The following is a 21,833-nucleotide window of genomic DNA, read 5'->3' as shown; positions in this document are numbered from 1 at the left end:
TCCCCATCCCTTCGAATCATACAGCTGACTTTTCCGGTGGTCCAGGATGTATCAGTTTTAGCCAAGTGAGCAACATCTTGCTAGAAAACTCACACAAGTGGAAGGTAGGAAGAGAGTTTCTGGGCCCGGGACATAGTATGGAATATGCTAACAGCCCTCAAGAGGAGTTTTGTCAAATTGGGAAAGGAAGCAACAGATAGTGAGTTTTACCATTTCATACCCTTCCTTGGACGGCTGCCCTTGATAAACAGTTACACCCATATAAAGAGGTGAAAAGGAGGGGACCTGTATAGGGCTTTTCCATGAGTAAGACATACTGATTTATAATCTCGAGAATACTCAGAATGTGTTTCGAGTCAGAAATATACAATACGTATGGATTGAAAGCTCCAATTTGCATCCAAGTTACTTCAATTTTACTGTAAATCATGTGTGAGCTGGGTGCTTCTCATGACCGTTTCCGACGTCTTGGCTAGACTGGTCAGCTTCCTTCCTTTAAATAAAAATTACTTCGTGTCTCTGCTGACTTGTAGCAAATCCTTCATATGGGACCCTGAATTTCTTCAAGTCAAAAGAATGAAAATGTCACTTACCCAGTGTACATCTGTTCGTGGCATCAGTCGCAGTAGATTCGCATGTTTTGCAATAGCTCGCCATCTGGTGTTGGGCCGGAGTGTTACAAGTTGTTTTTCTTCGAAGAAGTCTTTCGAGTCACGGGACCGAGTGACTCCTCCTTTTGTCTTCATTGCGCATGGGCGTCGACTCCATCTTCGATTGTTTTTCCCCGCAGAGGGTGAGGTAGGAGTTGAATTGTAGTAATAGTGCCCATGCAATGGAGTGACTAAGTATGCACTTATTTAAGGTTGAGATGATACATATATAAATAATTGAAGGTAACTTCCAAACTGCTACAGGCTCCCGGGGAGGCGGGTGGGCACATGCGAATCTACTGCGACTGATGCCACGAACAGATGTACACTGGGTAAGTGACATTTTCAGTTCGATGGCATCTGTCGCTGTAGATACGCATGTTTTGCATAGACTAGTAAGCAGTTATCTCCCCAAAAGCGGTGGATCAGCCTGTAGGAGTGGAAGTAGTCTGAAATAATGTTCTTAATACGGCTTGACCTACTGTGGCTTGTTGTGCGGATAACACGTCTACACAGTAGTGCTTGGTGAATGTGTGAGGCGTAGACCATGTGGCTGCCTTACATATTTCTTGCATTGGGATGTTTCCTAGAAAGGCCATGGTAGCACCTTTCTTTCTGGTTGAGTGTGCCCTTGGTGTAATGGGCAGCTGTCGTTTAGCTTTAAGGTAGCAGATTTGGATGCATTTAACTATCCATCTGGCTATACCTTGTTTTGATATTGGGTTTCCTGCATGAGGTTTTTGAAATGCAATAAATAGTTGTTTAGTCTTTCTGATGTTTTTTGTTCTGTCAATGTAATACATCAATGCTCTTTTGACATCTAATGTATGTAGTGCCCTTTCAGCTACGGTATCTGGCTGTGGAAAGAACACTGGAAGTTCCACTGTTTGATTTAGATGGAACGGTGAAATAACCTTTGGCAAAAATTTAGGATTGGTCCTTAGGACGACCTTATTCTTGTGTAGTTGTATAAAAGGTTCCTGTATTGTAAACGCCTGAATCTCGCTTACTCTTCTTAGGGAAGTAATGGCGATGAGAAATGCCACCTTCCAGGTTAGGAACTGTATGTCGCAGGAGTGCATGGGTTCAAAAGGTGGACCCATAAGTCTAGTTAGGACAACATTTAGGTTCCATGAAGGAACAGGTGGTGTTCTTGGTGGTATAATTCTCCTAAGGCCCTCCATGAATGCTTTAATGACTGGTATCTTATATAGGGAAGTTGAATAGGTAGTCTGCAGGTATGCAGATATTGCTGCAAGGTGTATTTTAATGGAAGAGAAAGCCAGGTTAGATTTTTGTAAGTGAAGCAAGTAACCCACTACATGTTCTGGAGTTGTGTGTAATGGTTGTATTTGATTAATATGGCAGTAGCAAACAAACCTCTTCCATTTACTTGCATAGCAGTGCCTGGTGGATGGCCTTCTGGCTTGTTTTATGACTTCCATACATTCTTGGGGAAGTTGTAAGTGCCCGAATTCTAGGATTTCAGGAGCCAGATTGCTAGATTCAGCGATGCTGGATCTGGGTGTCTGATCTTTTGGTTGTGCTGTGTCAACAGATCTGGCCTGTTGGGCAATTTGATGCAGGGTACTACTGATAGGTCTAGCAGCGTTGTGTACCAGGGTTGCCTTGCCCAAGTTGGTGCTATCAATATGAGTTTGAGTTTGCTTTGACTGAGTTTGTTTACCAGGTAAGGAAGGAGAGGGAGAGGAGGAAAAGCGTAAGCAAATATCCCTGACCAGTTCATCCATAGGGCATTGCCTTGGGATTGTTCGTGTGGGTATCTGGATGCGAAGTTTTGGCATTTTGCGTTCTCCCTTGTCGCAAACAAGTCTATCTGAGGTGTTCCCCAGAGTTTGAAATAAGTGTTCAGAATTTGGGGGTGAATTTCCCATTCGTGGACCTGTTGGTGATCTCGAGAGAGATTGTCTGCGAGTTGATTTTGGATTCCCTGGTATAAATTGTGCTATTAGGCGAATTTGGTTGTGAATTGCCCAACGCCAAATCTTTTGTGCTAGCAGGCTTAACTGCGTGGAGTGCGTCCCCCCCTGCTTGTTTAGATAATACATTGTTGTCATGTTGTCTGTTTTGACGAGAATGTATTTGTGAACTATTATTGGTTGGAAAGCTTTTAGTGCTTGAAAAACTGCTAGAAGTTCTAGGTGATTTATATGCAGTTTTGTTTGATGTACGTTCCATTGTCCTTGTATGCTGTGTTGATCGAGGTGTGCTCCCCACCCTGTCATGGAAGCATCTGTTGTTATTACGTATTGTGGCACTGGGTCTTGGAAAGGCCGCCCTTTGTTTAAATTTATGTTGTTCCACCATAGAAGCGAGAGGTAAGTTTGGCGGTCTATTAACACCAGATCTAGAAGGTGACCCTGTGCTTGTGACCATTGTGATGCTAGGCACTGTTGTAAGGGCCTCATGTGCAGTCTTGCGTTTGGGACAATGGCTATGCATGAAGACATCATGCCTAGGAGTTGTAGTACCATCTTTGCGTGTATCCTTTGTGTTGGATACATGCGTTGTATGATGGTGTTGAAATTTCGAATTCTTTGTGGACTTGGAGTGGCTACTCCTTTTGATGTGTCTATTATGGCTCCCAGGTATTGTTGTACCTTGCGCTGCAGAATTTTGGATTTTGTGAAATTGACGGTGAACCCTAGTTTGAAGAGGGTTTGTATGATATGATTAGTGTGATTTGAGCACTGTATTAACGAATGGGCCTTGATTAGCCAGTCGTCTAGATATGGGAACACATGTATTTGCTGCCTTCTTATGTGTGCAGTGACTACCGCTAGGCATTTGGTAAAGACTCTTGGTGCGGTTGTTAATCCGAAAGGCAGTACCTTGAATTGGTAATGTATTCCTTTGAATACAAAACTTAGGTATTTCCTGTGCGATGGGTGTATTGGTATATGGAAATAAGCATCCTTGAGGTCTAAAGTTGCCATGTAGTCGTGTAGTTTTAGCAATGGCAATACTTCTTGTAGTGTGACCATGTGAAAGTGGTCTGATTTGATGAAAGTGTTCACTACTCTGAGGTCTAGGATTGGTCTCAGCGTTTTGTCCTTCTTTGGTATCAGAAAGTACAGTGAGTAAACTCCTGTGTTTATTTGTGTGTTTGGCACTAATTCGATTGCATTCTTTTGCAATTGTGCCTGCACTTCTATCTCCAGGAGATTGGAATGGTGTGTTGTCAAATTTTGTGCTTTTGATGGTATGTTTGGAGGGAATTGTAGAAATTCTATGCAATAACCAGGTTGGATAATTGCTTGAACCCAAGTGTCTGTAGTGATTTCCTCCCATGCTTTGTAATAATGACTTATTCTTCCCCCCACTGGTGTTGTGTGGAGGGGGTGAGTGACATGTGAGTCACTGTTTAGTAGTAGGGGTTTTGGGGCTCTGAAATCTTCCTCTATTTCTAGGGAATTGCCCTCCTTTATATTGTCCCGGAAAACCTCCTCTATACTGTCCCTGGTAACTGGACGGTGTTGCTTGTGAGGTGCTGGCTTGTGTGCTCTGACCCCGAAACCCCCCTCGAAAGGGCGTTTTACGGAATGTGCTGTAATTCCCTCTGCTCTGCGGGGAGTAGAGTGCGCCCATGGCTTTGGCAGTGTCCGTATCTTTTTTGAGTTTCTCAATCGCTGTGTCCACTTCTGGACCGAACAGTTCTTTTTCATTAAAAGGCATATTGAGAACTGCTTGTTGAATCTCTGGTTTAAATCCAGACGTTCGGAGCCATGCATGCCTTCTGATAGTTACAGATGTATTAATTGTCCGTGCAGCTGTATCTGCAGCGTCCATGGAGGAGCGGATCTGGTTGTTGGAAATGGTCTGTCCCTCCTCAACCACTTGTTTTGCCCTATTTTGTAAGTCCTTGGGCAGATGCTCAATGAGATGTTGCATCTCGTCCCAGTGGGCTCTGTCATAGCGCGCAAGTAGTGCCTGGGAGTTCGCGATGCGCCACTGGTTTGCAGCTTGTGCTGCGACTCTTTTACCAGCTGCATCGAACTTGCGGCTTTCTTTATCTGGGGGTGGTGCATCTCCAGATGTGTGAGAGTTGGCCCTTTTCCTAGCTGCTCCTACAACGACAGAGTCTGGTGGCAGCTGTGTAGTGATGAAAACCGGGTCTGTAGGAGGCGCCTTATACTTTTTTTCCACCCTTGGTGTGATTGCCCTACTTTTGACCGGCTCCTTAAAGATTTCTTTCGCGTGCCGGAGCATGCCAGGGAGCATAGGCAGGCTTTGGTATGAGCTGTGGGTGGAGGAGAGTGTGTTGAATAAAAAATCATCCTCGACCTGTTCTGAGTGGAGGCTTACGTTGTGAAATTGTGCTGCTCTAGCCACCACTTGAGAATACGCGGTGCTGTCTTCTGGTGGAGATGGCTTCGTAGGGTATGCCTCCGGACTGTTATCTGACACTGGGGCGTCGTATAGGTCCCATGCGTCTTGATCTTGGTCACCCTGGCTTATGGTGGTGTGAGCTGGGGAGTGTGATGGAGTTCGTGCTGGTGAGACGTTAATCACGGGCGGAGGAGAGGGTGGTGGGGTAACTCTTTTCACCACTTTTGGTTGTGGTGTCTGTTCAGTCTGGAACTCCAACCTTCTCTTTCTCCTAATGGGGGGGAAGGGTGCTTATTTTTCCTGTCCCCTGCTGTATGAAGATACGCTTTTGCGTATGGTCCACATCAGTTGCTTGTAGCTCTTCCTCAAACCTATGCTTTTGCATTTGGGAGGTTAGCGAGTGCTCTTCTGTATAAGAGCCTGAAGCTGGGTCGCTTGCAGTTTGTTTCGGCATCGAAACCCTGTCTGCGTGTTTTTTCGGCTCCGAGGTGACTTTTTTCTTTTTCGGGGCCGAAACCTCTCGGCGTCGATCTTCTTCGGTGCCGCTGTCTCGGCGTCGAGCTGTGTCCACACCGGCATCTCGGTGTCGAGGCTTGTCTCCAGCACTTTCTCGGTCCCGAGAAGGCTGCGTGCCGGTGTCTCGACCGGAGTCGGACGACCTCGGCACTGTTTGGGCCTTTTTCGGTGCCGACGGTCGGTCACCGAATTTATGGGTGGAGCCATGGCCGGATGGCAGTGGCGTCCCCTGGGCCTTGTAAATCTTTCTCTGTGTGGTTTTCGATGTCTTACTCACGGTTTGTGTATCGTCGAATCCTTCGGAGTCCGATTCTTGGATCGAGAAGGTACCTTACTCTTCCTGCTCCTCGAACTCTCGGTGGGCTGTCGGCGCGGACGCCATCTGAAGTCTTCTGGCTCGACGGTCTCGGAGTGTCTTTCGGGACCGGAACGCACGACAGGCCTCACAGGTGTCTTCACTGTGCTCAGGTGACAGGCACAGGTTACAGACCAAGTGTTGGTCTGTATAGGGGTATTTATTGTGGCATTTGGGGCAGAAACGGAACGGGGTCCGTTCCATCGGCGTTCTTCAGCACGCGGTCGGGCCGACCAGGCCCCGACGGGGGATCGAAAAACTACCCCGAAGGGCACCGGAGCTCTTCGATCTTCGATGCGGTGTGGAATCTAATTACGCCGATCCCGAACGCAACAATACCGACGAAAATCTTCCGAAATTAGCTAATTTTCCGTTCCGAAACTCGGAGCGACAGGAACACGTCCGAACCCGATGGCGGAAAAAAAACAATCGAAGATGGAGTCAACGCCCATGCGCAATGGAGACAAAAGGAGGAGTCACTCGGTCCCGTGACTCGAAAGACTTCTTCGAAGAAAAACAACTTGTAACACTCCGGCCCAACACCAGATGGCGAGCTATTGCAAAACATGCGTATCTACAGCGACAGATGCCATCGAACATTATATTATGTTAGATACTAGCTGGATCAGAGCTCTTATGAAGGCTTCCTTCAGATACAGTAAGGTTCCAGAACTCTGGAAATAGCCTGTGTGACCTAACAACTTACAAAAAAAATCTACTCTGAATCCCGGTGATCTGACCAACTATAAACACATCACACAACTGACTTTTTTGGCCAAACTAATAAAGTGTTTTCAAGCAATTGTCTAATTTTGTGGAAGACAATGGCCTTTTACACCCTGTACAGATGGGATTTCGTTCAGGTCATAGGGCTGAGGCCACAACTATCAGTCCTTGATGACTTACAATACACTGCCAGTGCAAACATTCATACCACCCGGATTCTTTTAGATCTTACAGCGGCATTTGATACTGCAAGTCATATCTTCTTATCTTGTCTGTCTGACTTAAGAATTCAAGATCTGGCTATATTATGAACTGCCGATTTGCATTCAAATATATATTCACTGACCTCTTCATCACCTTTTCAATCTTAAGCAAGAACCTGCACGTAAGGTGTCTTTCAGGGGACTGTCCTCTTACTGTAGCTGTTAAATCTCTATAGGATCCCCCTAATCCATCTCATCCCATCATCTGGCTTGAACTTCTTCCTTTATGTGGATGACACCCAAATTGCTGTGAAGGAGATATGCAGACCGCAGCAAGTCTACTTCATGAAGGGCTATGCAAAATCCACCTCTGTATCGGTGGCAATCACTTACAACTTCATAGGATAAGATGGAAATTCTCTGTTCTACCAACTCCTCTGTATTCTGGAAACTATTTCTGGTAGAGCACTCTAGATCCTCTGCCCGCTTCTAGAAGAGTGGTGAAAAAATATAGGTGTGACTATATGCTCTTCCTTAACTTTAGTTGACCAGGTTTCAAGAGTTTTAGAATTGTGTCTTTACTAACTGCACACACACTGAGACAATTATTCTACCTCTTTTCTCCATCAAAGAAAATGCCAATTCCAATTGAGTTTGTGACCACAACAGTGTATTATTGCAAGCAAATGAATTCGATTTACCAGCCCTTATCATTCAAATGCTCAACCCATTGAGAATTATGCTGCCCGACTGGCCCAAGGTCTTAACAGAATCACATTCTACTTGTTTTGGTTTCTTTGCACTGGTTACCTCTGAGGAAATGGATTAATTTTAAGTCTCTTATGTCCAGTGCATAAGGCAATCAATACACCTGATCAATTGCCTCTTCGGCACAGATTTCAATGGTATTCTTCTGCTCAGTTGAAAACCATGGGTGGCAGCGTTTTTTCGGAAGTGGCTGCTTTATGATGGGTGTTCCTAACTACTGCATCTATGTTCTGTAGCCACCTTGTTGAGATTTAAGAAGCTGCTTAAACCTTGGTTATTTTCCTACTCTAAATCACATTTCCTTATTTTGTATTGTGTTTTAAGCATCTAGTCTTGGAATCTTAGCACTAATATCCCCTACTTGAAGAGACTGTTGTGCTTAAAAAGTACCAGATACAAATACAAATGAAAATATTTACTTTATGAGGTTATATAATACTACTGACTGACAAGTCAGATGGCTTTACTTTGGTAATAACATACTTTGTCCGTTTTATGCCCTGTGATAACGGAGCACATTCCCTGTAATCCTGATTACTGCACACACAGCACAGCTTTTGGTCATGTCCTGCACCTAGCAACCTTGGCTAAAAGCCCCACATGGCAGGCCCACTGCCAACTCTATATTGTTATACCAATAGCATGACAAGTCCTTCGGCTCTACCCTGCTTGCAGTGTGTACTTGTACTAGTAAGTAATGGTACTGCTGTTGAAGCAGTTTCCATGTTACCCCAAGTCTAACAGGGTCTGCTAATTTGATACTTCGTTACCAGCATCCATAGCTAAATTTACAGATTTTGGGCAAAGATGGTAATTTTAAAAACCTCCTGAATACATCCTAGTGGAGCCTTGCAGTGAGGCATGGAGTGTCTCCAGCATCGCTCCACATATTTTCAGAACGGGGTGGAGAGACTGAAGCTTAGGTTTTCAGGTTGCATAAAGTGTTAAGGAAGAAATTTCCAGCTTCTCACACCCAGAGCGATAACAAGAAGACCTTTGCTGTCTGGCAGCACTGCTATGGATTTTTGCAGTCTTTATGTTGGGATTTCTCAAACACTACAGAATGACTATATCCAGCAGGCCACAGAGGGCACATCCTATGTTCAACTGTTTTCTTCAAGCATGGTATTGAGATGTAGAGTGGTTTTGGAGCTATCCTTGACAAGGTTTCCGATACCAGCGCTTGAGTAGGAAATGTAACTTTTTGGACACTCCCTATAACATTTCTCACCTCGATCCGTCTGCATTAAAAGAGTTTTAGGACCAAACTGAGGTAAAAAAATGTCAGTTTTGTTCAAATTAGTCATGTTTCTAAAGTTATAAGCCACCCCAAAAAAAAAAAAAAGATGTTTTTCCGAAGATAAAATAAGCCAAGAGCGCGTGCTGTGGCCCTGGCCTCTTTGAACCAATCTATGGTGTTCCAAAACAGACAAGTCCCATCGTGTGGCATGTCCATGATGGACAACTGGACATTGCCTGAAAAACCGGTGGACCCTAGCCAAGCATGGCAGTGAATGGCGACACTGGTGCCAATGGCCCACCCAATTGAACTGGTGGTGTTCAAGCCACAATGAACTGTGAACTTGGCTGCATCGTGACAGTTCTGTATGACTTGGATGAGGACACGTCAGATTGTCAGGGACACCTGGGAGGACTTGGGCCACTGAGTCCCAAAGTGTGTGAGAATAGTGCCCCAGCAGGCAGCTGCCATTCACTGATCTGAGCCAAAATGATGGATGAGGTTTGACAGTTGACCAGGAGGCCAGAGCAAGGTACGGCCGATGCCCCCCAACAAAGTATCTGTAAGGGCCTTGTTAAATGGTAAGATGGGCTCGGTAGATGTCGTTGTGGCGGAAATGAAGCCTCAACAGCATCTGGACATGACTTCAATTGAATGTCAGAGAGGACAATTTAGAGCCTCGTCTTCCGCTGTCGATGGAGACAGAATCTGCATCAATGTGCTGGGGACCGGTGTGAACCATGGTGCCGGAGGTAGAGTCGAGAGTGGAGCCAGAAGTGGCCCTATTATGGGATGGTGGGTTCACCTTGCATGGAAGGAGAAACAGCCAGTGGTAACCCAAATGGAGATTCTCTCTGCTCAGTCAAGCCTGTACATGTGCCAGGGGGAGTTGGCAAGGATACAAACAGTCAGAGTGAGGCCTCGTGGAACTCTTCAATCTGCTTAGGATTGGCAGATGGACCCAGAACATGGTTGTGCTGGAACAAGCTGTACAATCAGCTCTAAAGCTGAAAGACTTTGGGAGCAAAATTTAGATGTATGGAGCCACACCTTGTCAGGGGGGTGCGAGCGATGAGAAGGGTCTGAGTCCTATTTAAATTTCTTGTATTTCTCTTTGACTTGCCCGAAGATTTGGATCAAAAGGAAGACAGGCCTCTGAAATGACTCCAAAGACTTTTGGATCTTGAATGGAATTGAACTTCCAACCTGGACCAGTCTCATCAAGGAGTATTCCAGTACTTGGCACATGATCGCCCATGGTCTTTGGGTTCATCGATGTTCAGTCACTACAGGTCTTAACGAGTAGTTGATCAACCCCAGACAAATTTGATGAGGATCTGTCACAGACATTTGTCTGTCGACAGTCCTTACAGAGCTTAAACCCGGTGGTTTTGGGAGGTGACGTGTCTAGCACATCGTAAAACAATTTTTTGATACAGTTAAATCTCTCAAAGAGATGAGAGGTAGCTCCGGATCCACGTCTTATGGTGTGGAAAGAAAGGAATTGAATTCTACACGTGGGAGTGGTTCCTGTATTATCTCCGCATTTGACTTCCAGAGAAGAACGATGTCAGCGTCGAGCCACACTGTGAAATCTTCTGGCATGCAGAAGTACTGCTGAAAAGTTTCCAGATCCAGTCTTACGCCTGGAAATATTTATAAAGTAAGGAATCCGGTCTAGATTTTGTGAAAGAGAATTCTAGCTGCTATCGGTCAATATTTATTTCTTGATATTTTGTCCTCAAAATTGTGTTCCATCAGTGTTTTGGGGTCGATATTCAGGGTGCACAACCAGTGGTAGTGGTGCAATAAATATCAGATGTATGCCTTAAACAGGTAGTAAAAATGAGCAGTATATACTATAAAGTACAGATGTATTTTGGTGGAAATTGTGGATGGGCACATATTTTAAACAAAAATGAATCACAATATAATGCACACAAAAAAGTGTAAGGAATAATGCAGTATAAACGATCTCACAAGCAAAGTGAAATTATCCTCTTCCACACTAACCTGTTCCACTCTTAGCATGTCAATAATTTGATCAAATACAGCGGTCCTCAGCAAATCCCGGTGGATTAATAGAGTTTCTACCGCATTACATGCTGCAGGATAGTCACATTTTGAGTCTCTTACTAGCAGTTGAAAGAAAAGCAGAAAACGTTGAAAATTAACATTAGAAAACACACACATGCACACAAAAAGTTAAAACAATGCCTTTGTTTAACTCTTGCTCCTAAACCGGACTCAGAAGTCACTCTCCTGTATGTATGATACTCCAAAATGCGTCATGTTGTTGGGATATTAAACGGTAAATAAATAACTTTATTCAATAAACCTTTTTTTAGGTGCTACACTGAAAACATAACTGATAGCAATGCTTAGGGTTATTGGAATGGGCTTGCACTACTCATTCAGCTTCCAAAGTGAGAATATTTCAATAAATTAGTAACAGTCCTTTTACAAACAGACCAGTGCCTGAGTGAGAGCACAGACCGGCGTCTGGAGGATATTCATTCTGCAAATGTCCCATACATGCCCATATTTATTCATCTTTTCCTTGTCCTCAGCATGGGAATTACTAACAATCTCTCAATTTCAATTTAGAGGTGCGAGATGTGTAAATATAGGAGATGTTGCTCAGCTTGACCCACGGTATGTCCAAGCAGTACTGTTTGAGGAATAGCTAGATCAAGCTTTGCATTTCTCAGCAACAGAGATCTTCTCTTAATGAATTCACTTTGAAAACACAGAGGATCATCATTCGCCAAATGAACAGATTTACTTGCCTTCGGAACACCTTTTCTAGTATAGACTAACTTGAGATTCCTCACTTTGTGAATTTCTCCCAGGCAACGGACTGGGCCCGGTACCGTCAAAAGCAGTTCCCTTGCCCTTCAATAGGTGCCGTTGTGAGGTTCTACGTCTGGTACGTCGATTCCGATGTGCTGTCAGGGCCTTATAAAATCATCACCTCTGTGTGCTGATGTCTATCTCTTTCTGATCCCCGTCTGCTCCATCAGACATGGAGCAAGTGAAATCAGAAGTGCAGTGGATTTCAGATTTGGGATCTTATTAATGGACTGTATGGGTCGATTCCACAGAAAGGGGAGGAGGGTGAGTTGGTAAAGAATCTGCAGTTAAAGAGTGTCTACCAGAAAAGATGTTGCCAAAGACAAGTAACCTGTTCTCCTGATAGGCTTCTAACTGCTGATTCCTCACTTTATTACTACAGATGCCAAAGCAGTATCTCCCCAGGTGGTGGGTCTGTAGAGTGGCTCAGATCAGGAAGTTTTTTAGGACAGATAGAGCGAAAAGCCCATCCTGCCAAACCTAGTTATCCAGGCATTATTATTTCATGAACATGTGACAGGACACCTACCCAGTGGCCTGGCAAATGTCCATGACCTTCATACTGCACGCTAGCACAGCTGTAGTAGCCTTTGGTCTGGTTAAAAAAGCGCGCAACCCTTCTGGGTCCTAGTACTTAGATAGCCCACAGCAGATCTTTATACACAACACAGCACAACCTATCACAAGATGGTATTCTTTTGAAACAATATGCCTCTCTCAACCCCAGAGAAACTGATGAAAAGCTGGTTGTTCTGTTGGTATTCCCTGGTTTACGTCACATAGAGCCAATGTGCCCATTGAGGGTCAAGGCGTTGATGCTTTTCTTCCTCCTTAGAGTAATGAGCAGTGCATAGAAAAGCGACAAGGTGATGAATTGCCCTATGTGGAAGGCTGTGACTACTTTGGGTAGGAATGGCGCTTTGTTCCAGCGCACTAACTTTTTCCTGAAAGATTGAAAATCATTGAGTGTTGCCGCTCAATCTCCCTGCATGAGGGTGTAGAATGCGCAGTTTTGGGTGCAAGACTTGGCCCTGCTACTGCAACAGTAGGCTCTCCGGAGGGACATCCAGATTGGACAGATGTTCCAGGTACCATACACTCCTCACCCTGTCCAGGGCCACTAGGATAACTTCGGCCTGGGATCTCCTTGAGCATTCTGGGCAGGAGAGCAAGGGGCAGAAAGGCATACAGGAGTCCCGATCCCCAATGGTGGCAGAAATTGTCTCCAAATGAGGATTGCCTCGGGAAATCAAACAAGCTCATGTTTTGACACACTGCACATTCTCTGCAGTGGCGAACAGATAGAGCCCGCGTTCTCCCTATTTTTGGAAGATATCCTGTGCCAACTATGAGTGTAACCACCCTTTGTGTCTGCTAGGCACTAGCAGCTGAGCTGGTACGCCCTGTTGTTTAATGATCCCGCCAGATGCTTGGCAATCAGGGATATGCCCTGAATGTTCAGCCACTTCCAGATACTCAGATCCTCCTGGCACACGACCTACAATCCCACACCGCCTTGTTTGTGGTAGTACCATTTGGGGGATGGGTTGTCTGTAAGCACCTGCACCTGTCCTCTCTTCAAAGTCGAGGGAACACCTTCAGTGCCAAATTAATCTCTCCCAACTCAAGCAAACTGATATGGAGGCAAACTTCTGCCAGAGACCAGATTCTTCAGATATCCACCTCTCCCAGTTGATCTCCCATACCCAATAACAATACATCCGTCTCAACCGCTGGTTCTGGGTGGGGTAAAGAAAGGGGCAGGTCACCAGTCCAATTACGGTCGAGCAACCAACTCTACTGGACTTTTGCAGTCTCATTCGACACCTGGATCGAGTGTGAATGGTTGCCTTGGCGCTGAGCCCACTGAGACTTCAGATCCCACTGCAGAGCTCAGATGTGCCTGCCATGGCCCACAAGTAGGATGCAGAAGCCTCAGAGCAGCTTTCATTGAGACCTGGTTCAAGGTTTGTAACATCAGGATCATAGCCCAAATGTTCTGGATTCACTGAACCGTGGGAATGGCTCGAAAGAACACTATTTTTCAGGAGGGGAGGTGGTGGGGTTTGTGTAGAGTGCAGCACCTGTGGGTCTGAACGTGGTCAACCAGCTCCCTGGCCTCACACCCGAAAGGACTGCTGAGGCCCATGCTGGTGTTGCCTCTGCATATTATCTCTGCCAAAACATTGAAAGGGCAGTCTTATGGGAACTGCTGGGGTGGCTATGCTAGACCCAGAGGGCGAGAGGTGGCTTTGCTCTCCTTAAATTACTCTAGAGCACAGTCCGCCTTCACTCCGAAAAGCTTGGGAGACACCAGACGGCATGTCAATGAGGGACTGCTGGACATCTGAAGAAAACCCCGTGGAGCGGATCCGTGCATGGCAACTAAGCTCCTCAAAGGTGCAGACTACCCTTTTCCAGGCAGTTAGTTTCATCCAGCCAGAATGGATTGTATATTGAGCAGCATCTTGGCCATCAAGGACTAAGACAATTTACGGTATGGTTTGTCATCCTCAGGAAGAGCTTGAAACGCATTGTCCCACAACATGTGTGAATACCGTCCTAGGAGGTATTGACGGACTGCAGGGAAAGACTGGGGCCAGTGAAGACTTATTTTTTTTTTATTATTTTTTTTTTTTTACAAAAGAGTCCACAGGCTTGGATTCCATATCAGGAAGAGTGGTGGGAAAACAATTAGGGGTTCAAGTGTCTCGATGACACCTGCACCACCAAGCTCTCCAGGCTACGATACTGTAACAAGAAGGCAGGATCCCCTGGAGCAGGACTGTGCCATATTGCTGCTTGTCTGTTGACTGGGGGGCAAGATTCTGGTTTAGTCCAGGGGCCTCATTAAAAGGTGAGAGGAGTTCTTGGTTAATCGCACAACCCTCTGTCAAAATGTTGGTTGTGACCACTAGGATAGATATAAGAATAGTTCTTCTGTTGCCCTCTTAATAACAGCTGTCAAGAAGGCTGATTCTTCATCAGCAACAGGATTAGATTAGAGACCAGAGTCAGGGGAAGTGTCAAGCTGACTGGCATCCTGCAAATCAAAAATGTTCCCCTCTTCATAAAATATATTGCCATCACCACTGTATTTGTGGAACTCAGGAATGGGATGACTTGTTACTTTAGCTTCGAAATCCAACAGAAATATGTGATTTAAATCTGAGACATCGGAATCTGTGCCGGGCCTCGCATCCATGGTGTCACACGTTACGCTGATACGGAAGCAAGCAGCGCTGTGCTCGGAGATGGGGCCAACCTGTGTTGGAGATCGAGTGGCCTGGTCAGTGTAGGGAATGGAATGGATCCACCAATGTGTTTCCGACAGGCTGCCACCTTTACTTAGTGGAGCCTAAAGGCGATTCAGTGGCATTTGGTGGGGTACCAAAACTGGAGGCAAGAGCCTCTTTCCTATTAGGCATCAAGGTTCTTCCACAGTGTCTGTCACTGAGGGCGGTGAGGAGGATATCAAGTGGCAGCGCTTGAGTAGCATTCTCTGCAGAGCTGCTCTGAGTCCTAGTTGCACCCAGGGGATTGTGCGACTCAAAGAAGCAGGATGTCTGTAAACGTGCTTGGACTTCTTGTCTTTTTTTTTTTTTTGGAAATGTTTGGACTTACCTTAACTCCTAGACCTTGAAGTAGAGCAACCTCAAGATCACTCCCTGGAGCCAGAGTGTTTCTGCACCTTCGAATGTGACCACTTTCCCGAATTATTTTGGAGCTCAGCGACAAAGGGCCTTACGTCTAGGACTTGTTCCGGTTCATCTTCAAACAACACAAACGGACTTGGTGTTGTGATTGGGTCAGAGACCCCATAGGCATACCTAACACCTCCCCTGTCCCATACTTAACACCTCCCCTGTAAAGCTCTGGACTAGTGCTACTTACCAGCTCATGATATGTACTTTAGCATACAGTATAAGAGCTTGCAATGGTCATACACCCTTAGATTTGCATGCTGCCCAAACTTACAATCACCCGGGTTATACAAGTAGAATCAATTACTGCTTGATGTCTTTGCACTTGTGGGGCAATTTAGTCAATTTTCAAGCTTTGGGGAGGAAGAGTGACCACAATGCTCCCCACTGTTCGTTAAAAGATCTATTTACCCATATGGCAAACACCTGGTTTCACTAAGCACAAGTATGATCCCCACTAATAACAAACCTAGAATAAAATGGGGCTGACACAGACACCAGAACCTTAATGACTAAATCCTTAAGGGAAGTGGTATTTGAGTTTAAAGATTTTCCCTTTGCTTCATCCACGGATGAACTGTGGCAGACTAACATCGCAAAGATCAATGGGAAGCTTATTAATAAGTTAGGGGAGTGTTTTATATGTCGCTCTGGGCCTGGCTGGGCCCCAATAAAGGTTGAGCGCACAAGGTTTAACAAAGCTTGTAGAGATAAGAAAGATGAGCTACGCCTTGCTTTGGTCTGTGGCACCCCAGCCTGATTTGTTTAAAACAACATGAATATAAGTTGACCCAAACACAAGCACGTAAGGACTGGAACATACAGATATGGGAGAATTTATACAAAGCGGCCACTAAGAATAACTGCAGGTCATTTTGGAAGGTAGTAGACAATGGTAAGCATTATCAATCTAAACTTATAGCTTATTACATTCCCCTGAAACATGGTTCTCTCACTTTTCAAACCTCTACAAACATGGGCCGGTTAGCGACTGTACAACAGAAACTATGGTGGCTGATTTAGTCACCCCTGGGCAGTTAAGATTGTGATCAGTGAGACTGTTTTTTTGCAATCAACGTCATTGTTAGAAATGGGGTCTTTGGTTGACAGTCAGGTTACCCCCTGTTCAAGCAAGGACCCTCACTCTAGTCAGGGTAAAAGAGAATCACCCTCAGCTAACCCCTGCTTACCTCCTTGGTAGCTTGGCAGAGCAGTAGGCTTAACTTCAGAGTGCTAGGTGTAAAGTATTTGTACCACCATATACAATGAAAACACTACAAAATGACAACACAGGTTTAGACAAATAGAGAATATTTATCTAAACAAAACAAGACCAAAACGACAAAACTCCAATACACAAGTTATCAATTAAAAAGCAAAAAGAGTCTTTCTGTAGTTTAACAAACACACTAACACTGTTAGTGTGAAAATGTACCTTGGGTGCATCAAAAATGACCCTGCACGGGCGAGTGTGCGTCAAAAAGGGCTTGTGATGCGTCGATTTCACTCACGAGTGAGACCTCGCATTGTTTCTCCTTTCGTCAGGTCGGACGTGTCGTTTCTTCTCTCCACAGGAGAGCGATGCGTCGATACGGTCAGCACTCTCGGGTCCGGGCAGGCCTTGCGTTGTTTTTACACACCCAGCGGTGTTTGTGCCGGAAATCCAGCCGCACGATGATCCGAAAACCACGCATCACGGGTTGCAATCTCCCAGCCTCCATTAGCGATGCTGCGCGTTGTTTCTCATGCTCTGTGCGTAGATACTTCAGTCAAGTTTCCGGCGAGCGTCGATTTTCATCCGCGGAGCCAACGGCGTGTTTCTTCAGCCGCAGATCTGAGTCACGTCGATCTTTTCCCCGCACAGCATTCTGTGCGTGGATTTCTTCCTCTTAGGCTGCCAGCTTCTCCTTTCAGGGTCCTAGGAAATGGATGGGCACCACAGGGCAGAGTAGGAGTCTCTCCAGAGACTCCAGGTGCTGTCAGAGAGAAGTCTTTGCTGTACCTGAAACTTCAAACAACATGAGATAAGCTCTAAATCGAGCCCTGGGAGATTTCTTCTCAAGAGGGAAGGCACACAAAGTCCAGTCTTTGCCCTCATACTCTGGCAGAAGCAGCAACTGCAGGATAGCTCCACAAAGCACAGTCACAGGCAGGACAGCTCTTCTTCCTCAGCTCTTCTCCAGGCAGAGGTTCCTCTTGGTTTCCAGAAGTGTTCTAAAGTCTGTGGTTTTGGGTGACCTTATACCCAATTTCTCCTTTGAAGTAGGCCTACTTCAAAGTAAAGTCTCTTTGAATGTGAAATCCTGCCTTGCTCAGGCCAGGCCCCAGACACTCACCAGGGGGTTGGAGACTGCACTGTGTGAGGACAGGGACAGCCTTTTCAGGTGTGAGTGACCACTCCTTCTCTCCCTCCTAGCACAGATGGCTCATCAGGAAATGCAGACTACACCCCAGCTCCCTTTGTGTCACTGTTTAGCGTGAGGTGCAACCAGCCCAACTGTCAAACTGTCCTAGACAGGGAATCCACAACAGGCAGTGTCACAGAAATGGTATAAGCAAGAAAATGCTCACTTTCTAAAAGCGCCATTTTCAAACACAATCTCAAAATTAACTTTACTAAAATATGTTTTTTCAAATTGTTAGCTCAGAGACCCTAAACTCCACATGTCCATCCGCTCCCAAAGGGAATCTACACGTTAATCAGATTTAAAGGTAGCCCCCATGTTAACCTATGAGAGGGACAGGCCTTGCAACAGTGAAAAACGAATTTAGCCATATTTCACTGTCAGGACATATAAAACACATTACTATATGTCCTACCTTAACCATACACCCCACCCTGCCCTGCCCTTGGGGCTACCTATGGCCTACCATTGGGGTGTCTTACATGTAAGAAAAGGGAAGGTTTAGGCCTGGCAAGTGGGTACACTTGGCAAGTCGAATTTACAGTTAAAACTGCACACACAGACATTGCAATGGCAGGTCTGAGACATGATTACAGAGCTACTTATGTGGGTGGCAGAACCAGTGCTGCACGCCCACTAGCATTTGATTTATGGGCCCTGGCACCTCTAGTGCACTTACTAGTGAATCAAATATTGCAATCATGGATAAGCCAATTGCATACACATTTTGTAAAGGAGCACTTGCACTTTAGCACTGGTAGCAGTGGTTAAGTGGCCAGAGTTACAAGAACAGTAAAATCAGAGTCCAGCACACATCAACAACCTGGGGAACAGAGGCAAAAAGTTAAGGGAGACCACGCCAATGATGAAAAGTTTAACAGTCATAGTAAGAGGTAAGATGCCAGGCCGTAACAGCATCCCAGGTGATCACTTCTTCGCAGATATTGATGAATAGGCCTTGAATCTTAATAAATTAGCTAATTGCATTCGCTAAGGGGCCTTGATCTCTAGTAGCTGGAAGGCAGCCAAAATTGTCCCTATTTATAAAAAGGGAGCACAAGATTCCCCTCAATTACAGGTCGATTAACCGGATTGATGTTTCCCAAAAAGTATTAGGGAGGCAAATGCTCGGGATTTTGGAATGGTGGAGTGAGAAACATCATGCCCTTTCTTCCTTACAGGGGGGCTTTTGAAAAGGGGTTAGTACAACTGACCAGGTTTTTAGGTTTTTATTGATATAATGGAAAAAGGTTGTCCTTCAAAAAGCACACCTATACCTGGTCTTTGTAGACTAAGTCTTGTCCCATGTGGAAAGCTCTGGAAGGTCGAGAACACATTTTTAAGAGCCTTTACCAAACTCCAAATAAACACCCCGCTGATCCATCTTAAGAGAGATTTGAGCCTTGAGGCAATTGTTTACAAAGCCCAATTTAGTCCACTTATGTTTAGGCGATGGCTCAAATGCCTTCCAGGATTTAGTCGATTATGATAGGGCGGGCAAAAATTAAATGGCTCTCTTATATCAAACCTTTGTTAGATAAGATTGCCCTCTGCGAATTTTGGTACTCCTCCCAAAACATCTTTCTAAAGCATCCCTCAAGATGGCTTTGTGGGAATATATTAATGTGGAAGAAATTAGGAACGTTCTAGAGGGGTCCCTTGCTAATAACATCCTAGATGTCAAGAGTGCTACAGCAATTAAGCCCTTTTTAGACTATATAAATCAGTCAGTTGCAAAGGGTACACACCTTAAATTTCGTTATGGTACCCATCCACTAGTCGCTCCAAGCAAAATGGGATGCCCGTTGTTGTGTAAATTCTATACGTCCAACATGCAAGTAAGCAGAGGAATCCTTAGCCCATTTTTTATTCTTCTGTCCCTCTTATGCATGCCCTAGAAAATCATGGATTATTTCTATATGTAAACGGATGGGCTGCAGGAATCAGGATGCCTTACGGCTGCTGTATACAGACTCTAATGAGGCAATTGTATGCACAGGGTCCAGATATTTGTATTGGAGCTGGTGCATCAGATCTAAAGCTCTGGCTTGAAATCCTGTATGGCCTTGAGTCATGATACTGTATAGTTATTTTAGCTAGCTTACGCTTTCCAATTTTTCTTTTTTGTATTTTAATTACAGGTGCATTACCCTCATCATATAGGGCCAATCTGTTTGGTGATATCCTATGCTTCTTACGTAACATGGTATTATCCTTCTTTTTCTTGATTCAGTCCTATGACACAGTATCCTTAGTTCATAATTTTATTTAGGTTTTCCTTGTGTGATGATGAACTAGCGAAATGTGATGGACTTGGTTGTCAAGTTTCTTAAATGTCTTTATCTCTTAATAAAGAAAAAGGAAAGTGTTTAATGATTTCTACAGAAAAGGTGTTTATTTTTGTACTTCTTTGGTTGAGAAAAATACAGAATAAAGTAAATGATGATGACCATAGGCAAATGTAATGTGTGTCAGTCACCATCACTTGCCAGAGACAGTCATGACATGGCTTGAAACTTGTAGTTTTAGGGCCTATAGACGCTTAGTGGAAGAGAATTTAGTGCAGAAAAAGCTTTTTCCTGAGGAAAAGGTTTGCCAAAAAAGACAGTACTGCTATCTCTGGATCAGCCTGAGAAGGTGCTGAAAGAAACAAACCGACGTCACTACATAGAGGATCGGTCTTATAGGGAGGGGTAAGGCCTGGGCGAAGTTCCGCTACAGGGAACTCCGTGAAGTGACCAAAAAAAACCTCTGCCTCTTTATGTGAAGTTCTGTGATGCAGCAGATTGTGTTAGGTTGTGCTGTTCGTGCTGATTTATAGAGCTGGGTGTTTGTCCTGTGCTGTAACATCAGAGTGAACAGCACCACACGCAGCGCAAGAGAGTGCTGCTTCTTTTTCTACTCAAGCAGCAGCTTCCTCAACTCGAATGGAAGGTTTCTCAACCCAAGTGGTAGCGACCTTCCACAACCACCCATGTTGAGAAATCTGGCCAGGAGGTGTCTGGCGTAAGATTTTCCTTGCTCACAGACGCCGCATATAATTTAAAGGTCCAGAGGAGGTGTGGAGTGGGGCCAATTGGAATGGGGCTTTGGGCGGGCTGTTTTGTAATGGAGTGGGACAGGTTGGAGTGAGGCAGATCATTTTGCACTGGAGTGGGTCAGATTGGAATGAGGTGGGCTGGGGCAGAGTGGGGTGGACAGTTGTGAGGTGGATTGGATTGCAGTGGGGTGGATTGGAGTGGACGGATTGGAGTGGTGAAATTGGAGTGGGAGAGTTTGTTTGGGATTGGAGTTGGGCAGACTTTTTCAGATTGGAAAGTGGGGTAGATGGTTTTGGATTGGAAAGTGGGGCAGATTGCTTTGGATTGGAGTGGGATAGATTGCTTCTGGATTGGAGTGGTGCAGATTGGTTTGGAGTGGGCCAGATTGTTTGGTGGGGCAGATTATTTTGGATTGGAGGGGGCAGATTGTGTTGGATTGGAGTGGAGCAGAATGGATTGGGGTAGATTGTTTTGGTTTGTACTGGGACAGATTGCAATTGGGCAGATTGTTTTAGATTGCAGTGGGGCAGATTGGAGTGGGGTAGGGTGGAGTCAGGTGGACTGGAGTAGAGTGGGCTAGATTGAAGTGGGGTGGACTGGAGTGTGGCGATTGTTTGGGATTGGGTACATTGGTTTGGATTGGACTTGGGCAGATTGGAGTGGGGCATACTGTTTTGGATTGGAGTGTGGCAGGTGGGAGTGGAGCAGATTATTTTAAACTGGAGAGGGGCAGATTGTTTTGGATTGGGATGGGGCAGATTGTCTTGGATAGTGATGGGGAAGACTGTTGTGGATTGGGATGAGGAAGATTGTTGTGGATTGGAGTAAGGCAGATTGTTTTGGATTGCTGTATTGGAGCGCGGCTGAATGTTTTGGACTGGAGCAGATTGGAGAGGGGTGGGTTGGGAGGATTGGAGTGTGGTTGACTGGAGTGAGTGGTTTGGATTGGAGTGACGAGGAGTGGATTGACGTGGGGTGAATTGGGGCTTACTGTCCAGTTATGTGTTAAAGCATAATTTTGA

At 45.2% G+C, this 21,833-nt stretch overlaps 1 protein-coding gene across 2 annotated transcripts in view; it reads right to left on the bottom strand.

The window, feature by feature from the left end:
- Positions 1 to 21,833, bottom strand: part of ALDH18A1 (aldehyde dehydrogenase 18 family member A1) — a 284,510-nt gene that overhangs the window by 39,885 nt on the left and 222,792 nt on the right. For both annotated transcript variants that reach the window (XM_069239691.1, XM_069239692.1), the window contains exon 15: positions 10,822 to 10,943. In XM_069239691.1, coding sequence (XP_069095792.1) covers positions 10,822 to 10,943 — 122 coding nt within the window. The remainder of the gene's footprint in view (positions 1 to 10,821; positions 10,944 to 21,833) is intronic.

The sequence above is a fragment of the Pleurodeles waltl genome, chromosome 6, assembly GCF_031143425.1.
Source record: "Pleurodeles waltl isolate 20211129_DDA chromosome 6, aPleWal1.hap1.20221129, whole genome shotgun sequence".
NCBI classification, from domain to species: domain Eukaryota; kingdom Metazoa; phylum Chordata; class Amphibia; order Caudata; family Salamandridae; genus Pleurodeles; species Pleurodeles waltl.
Note: the sequence above shows the minus strand (reverse complement) of the source record. Positions and strands in the feature narration are given on the sequence as shown.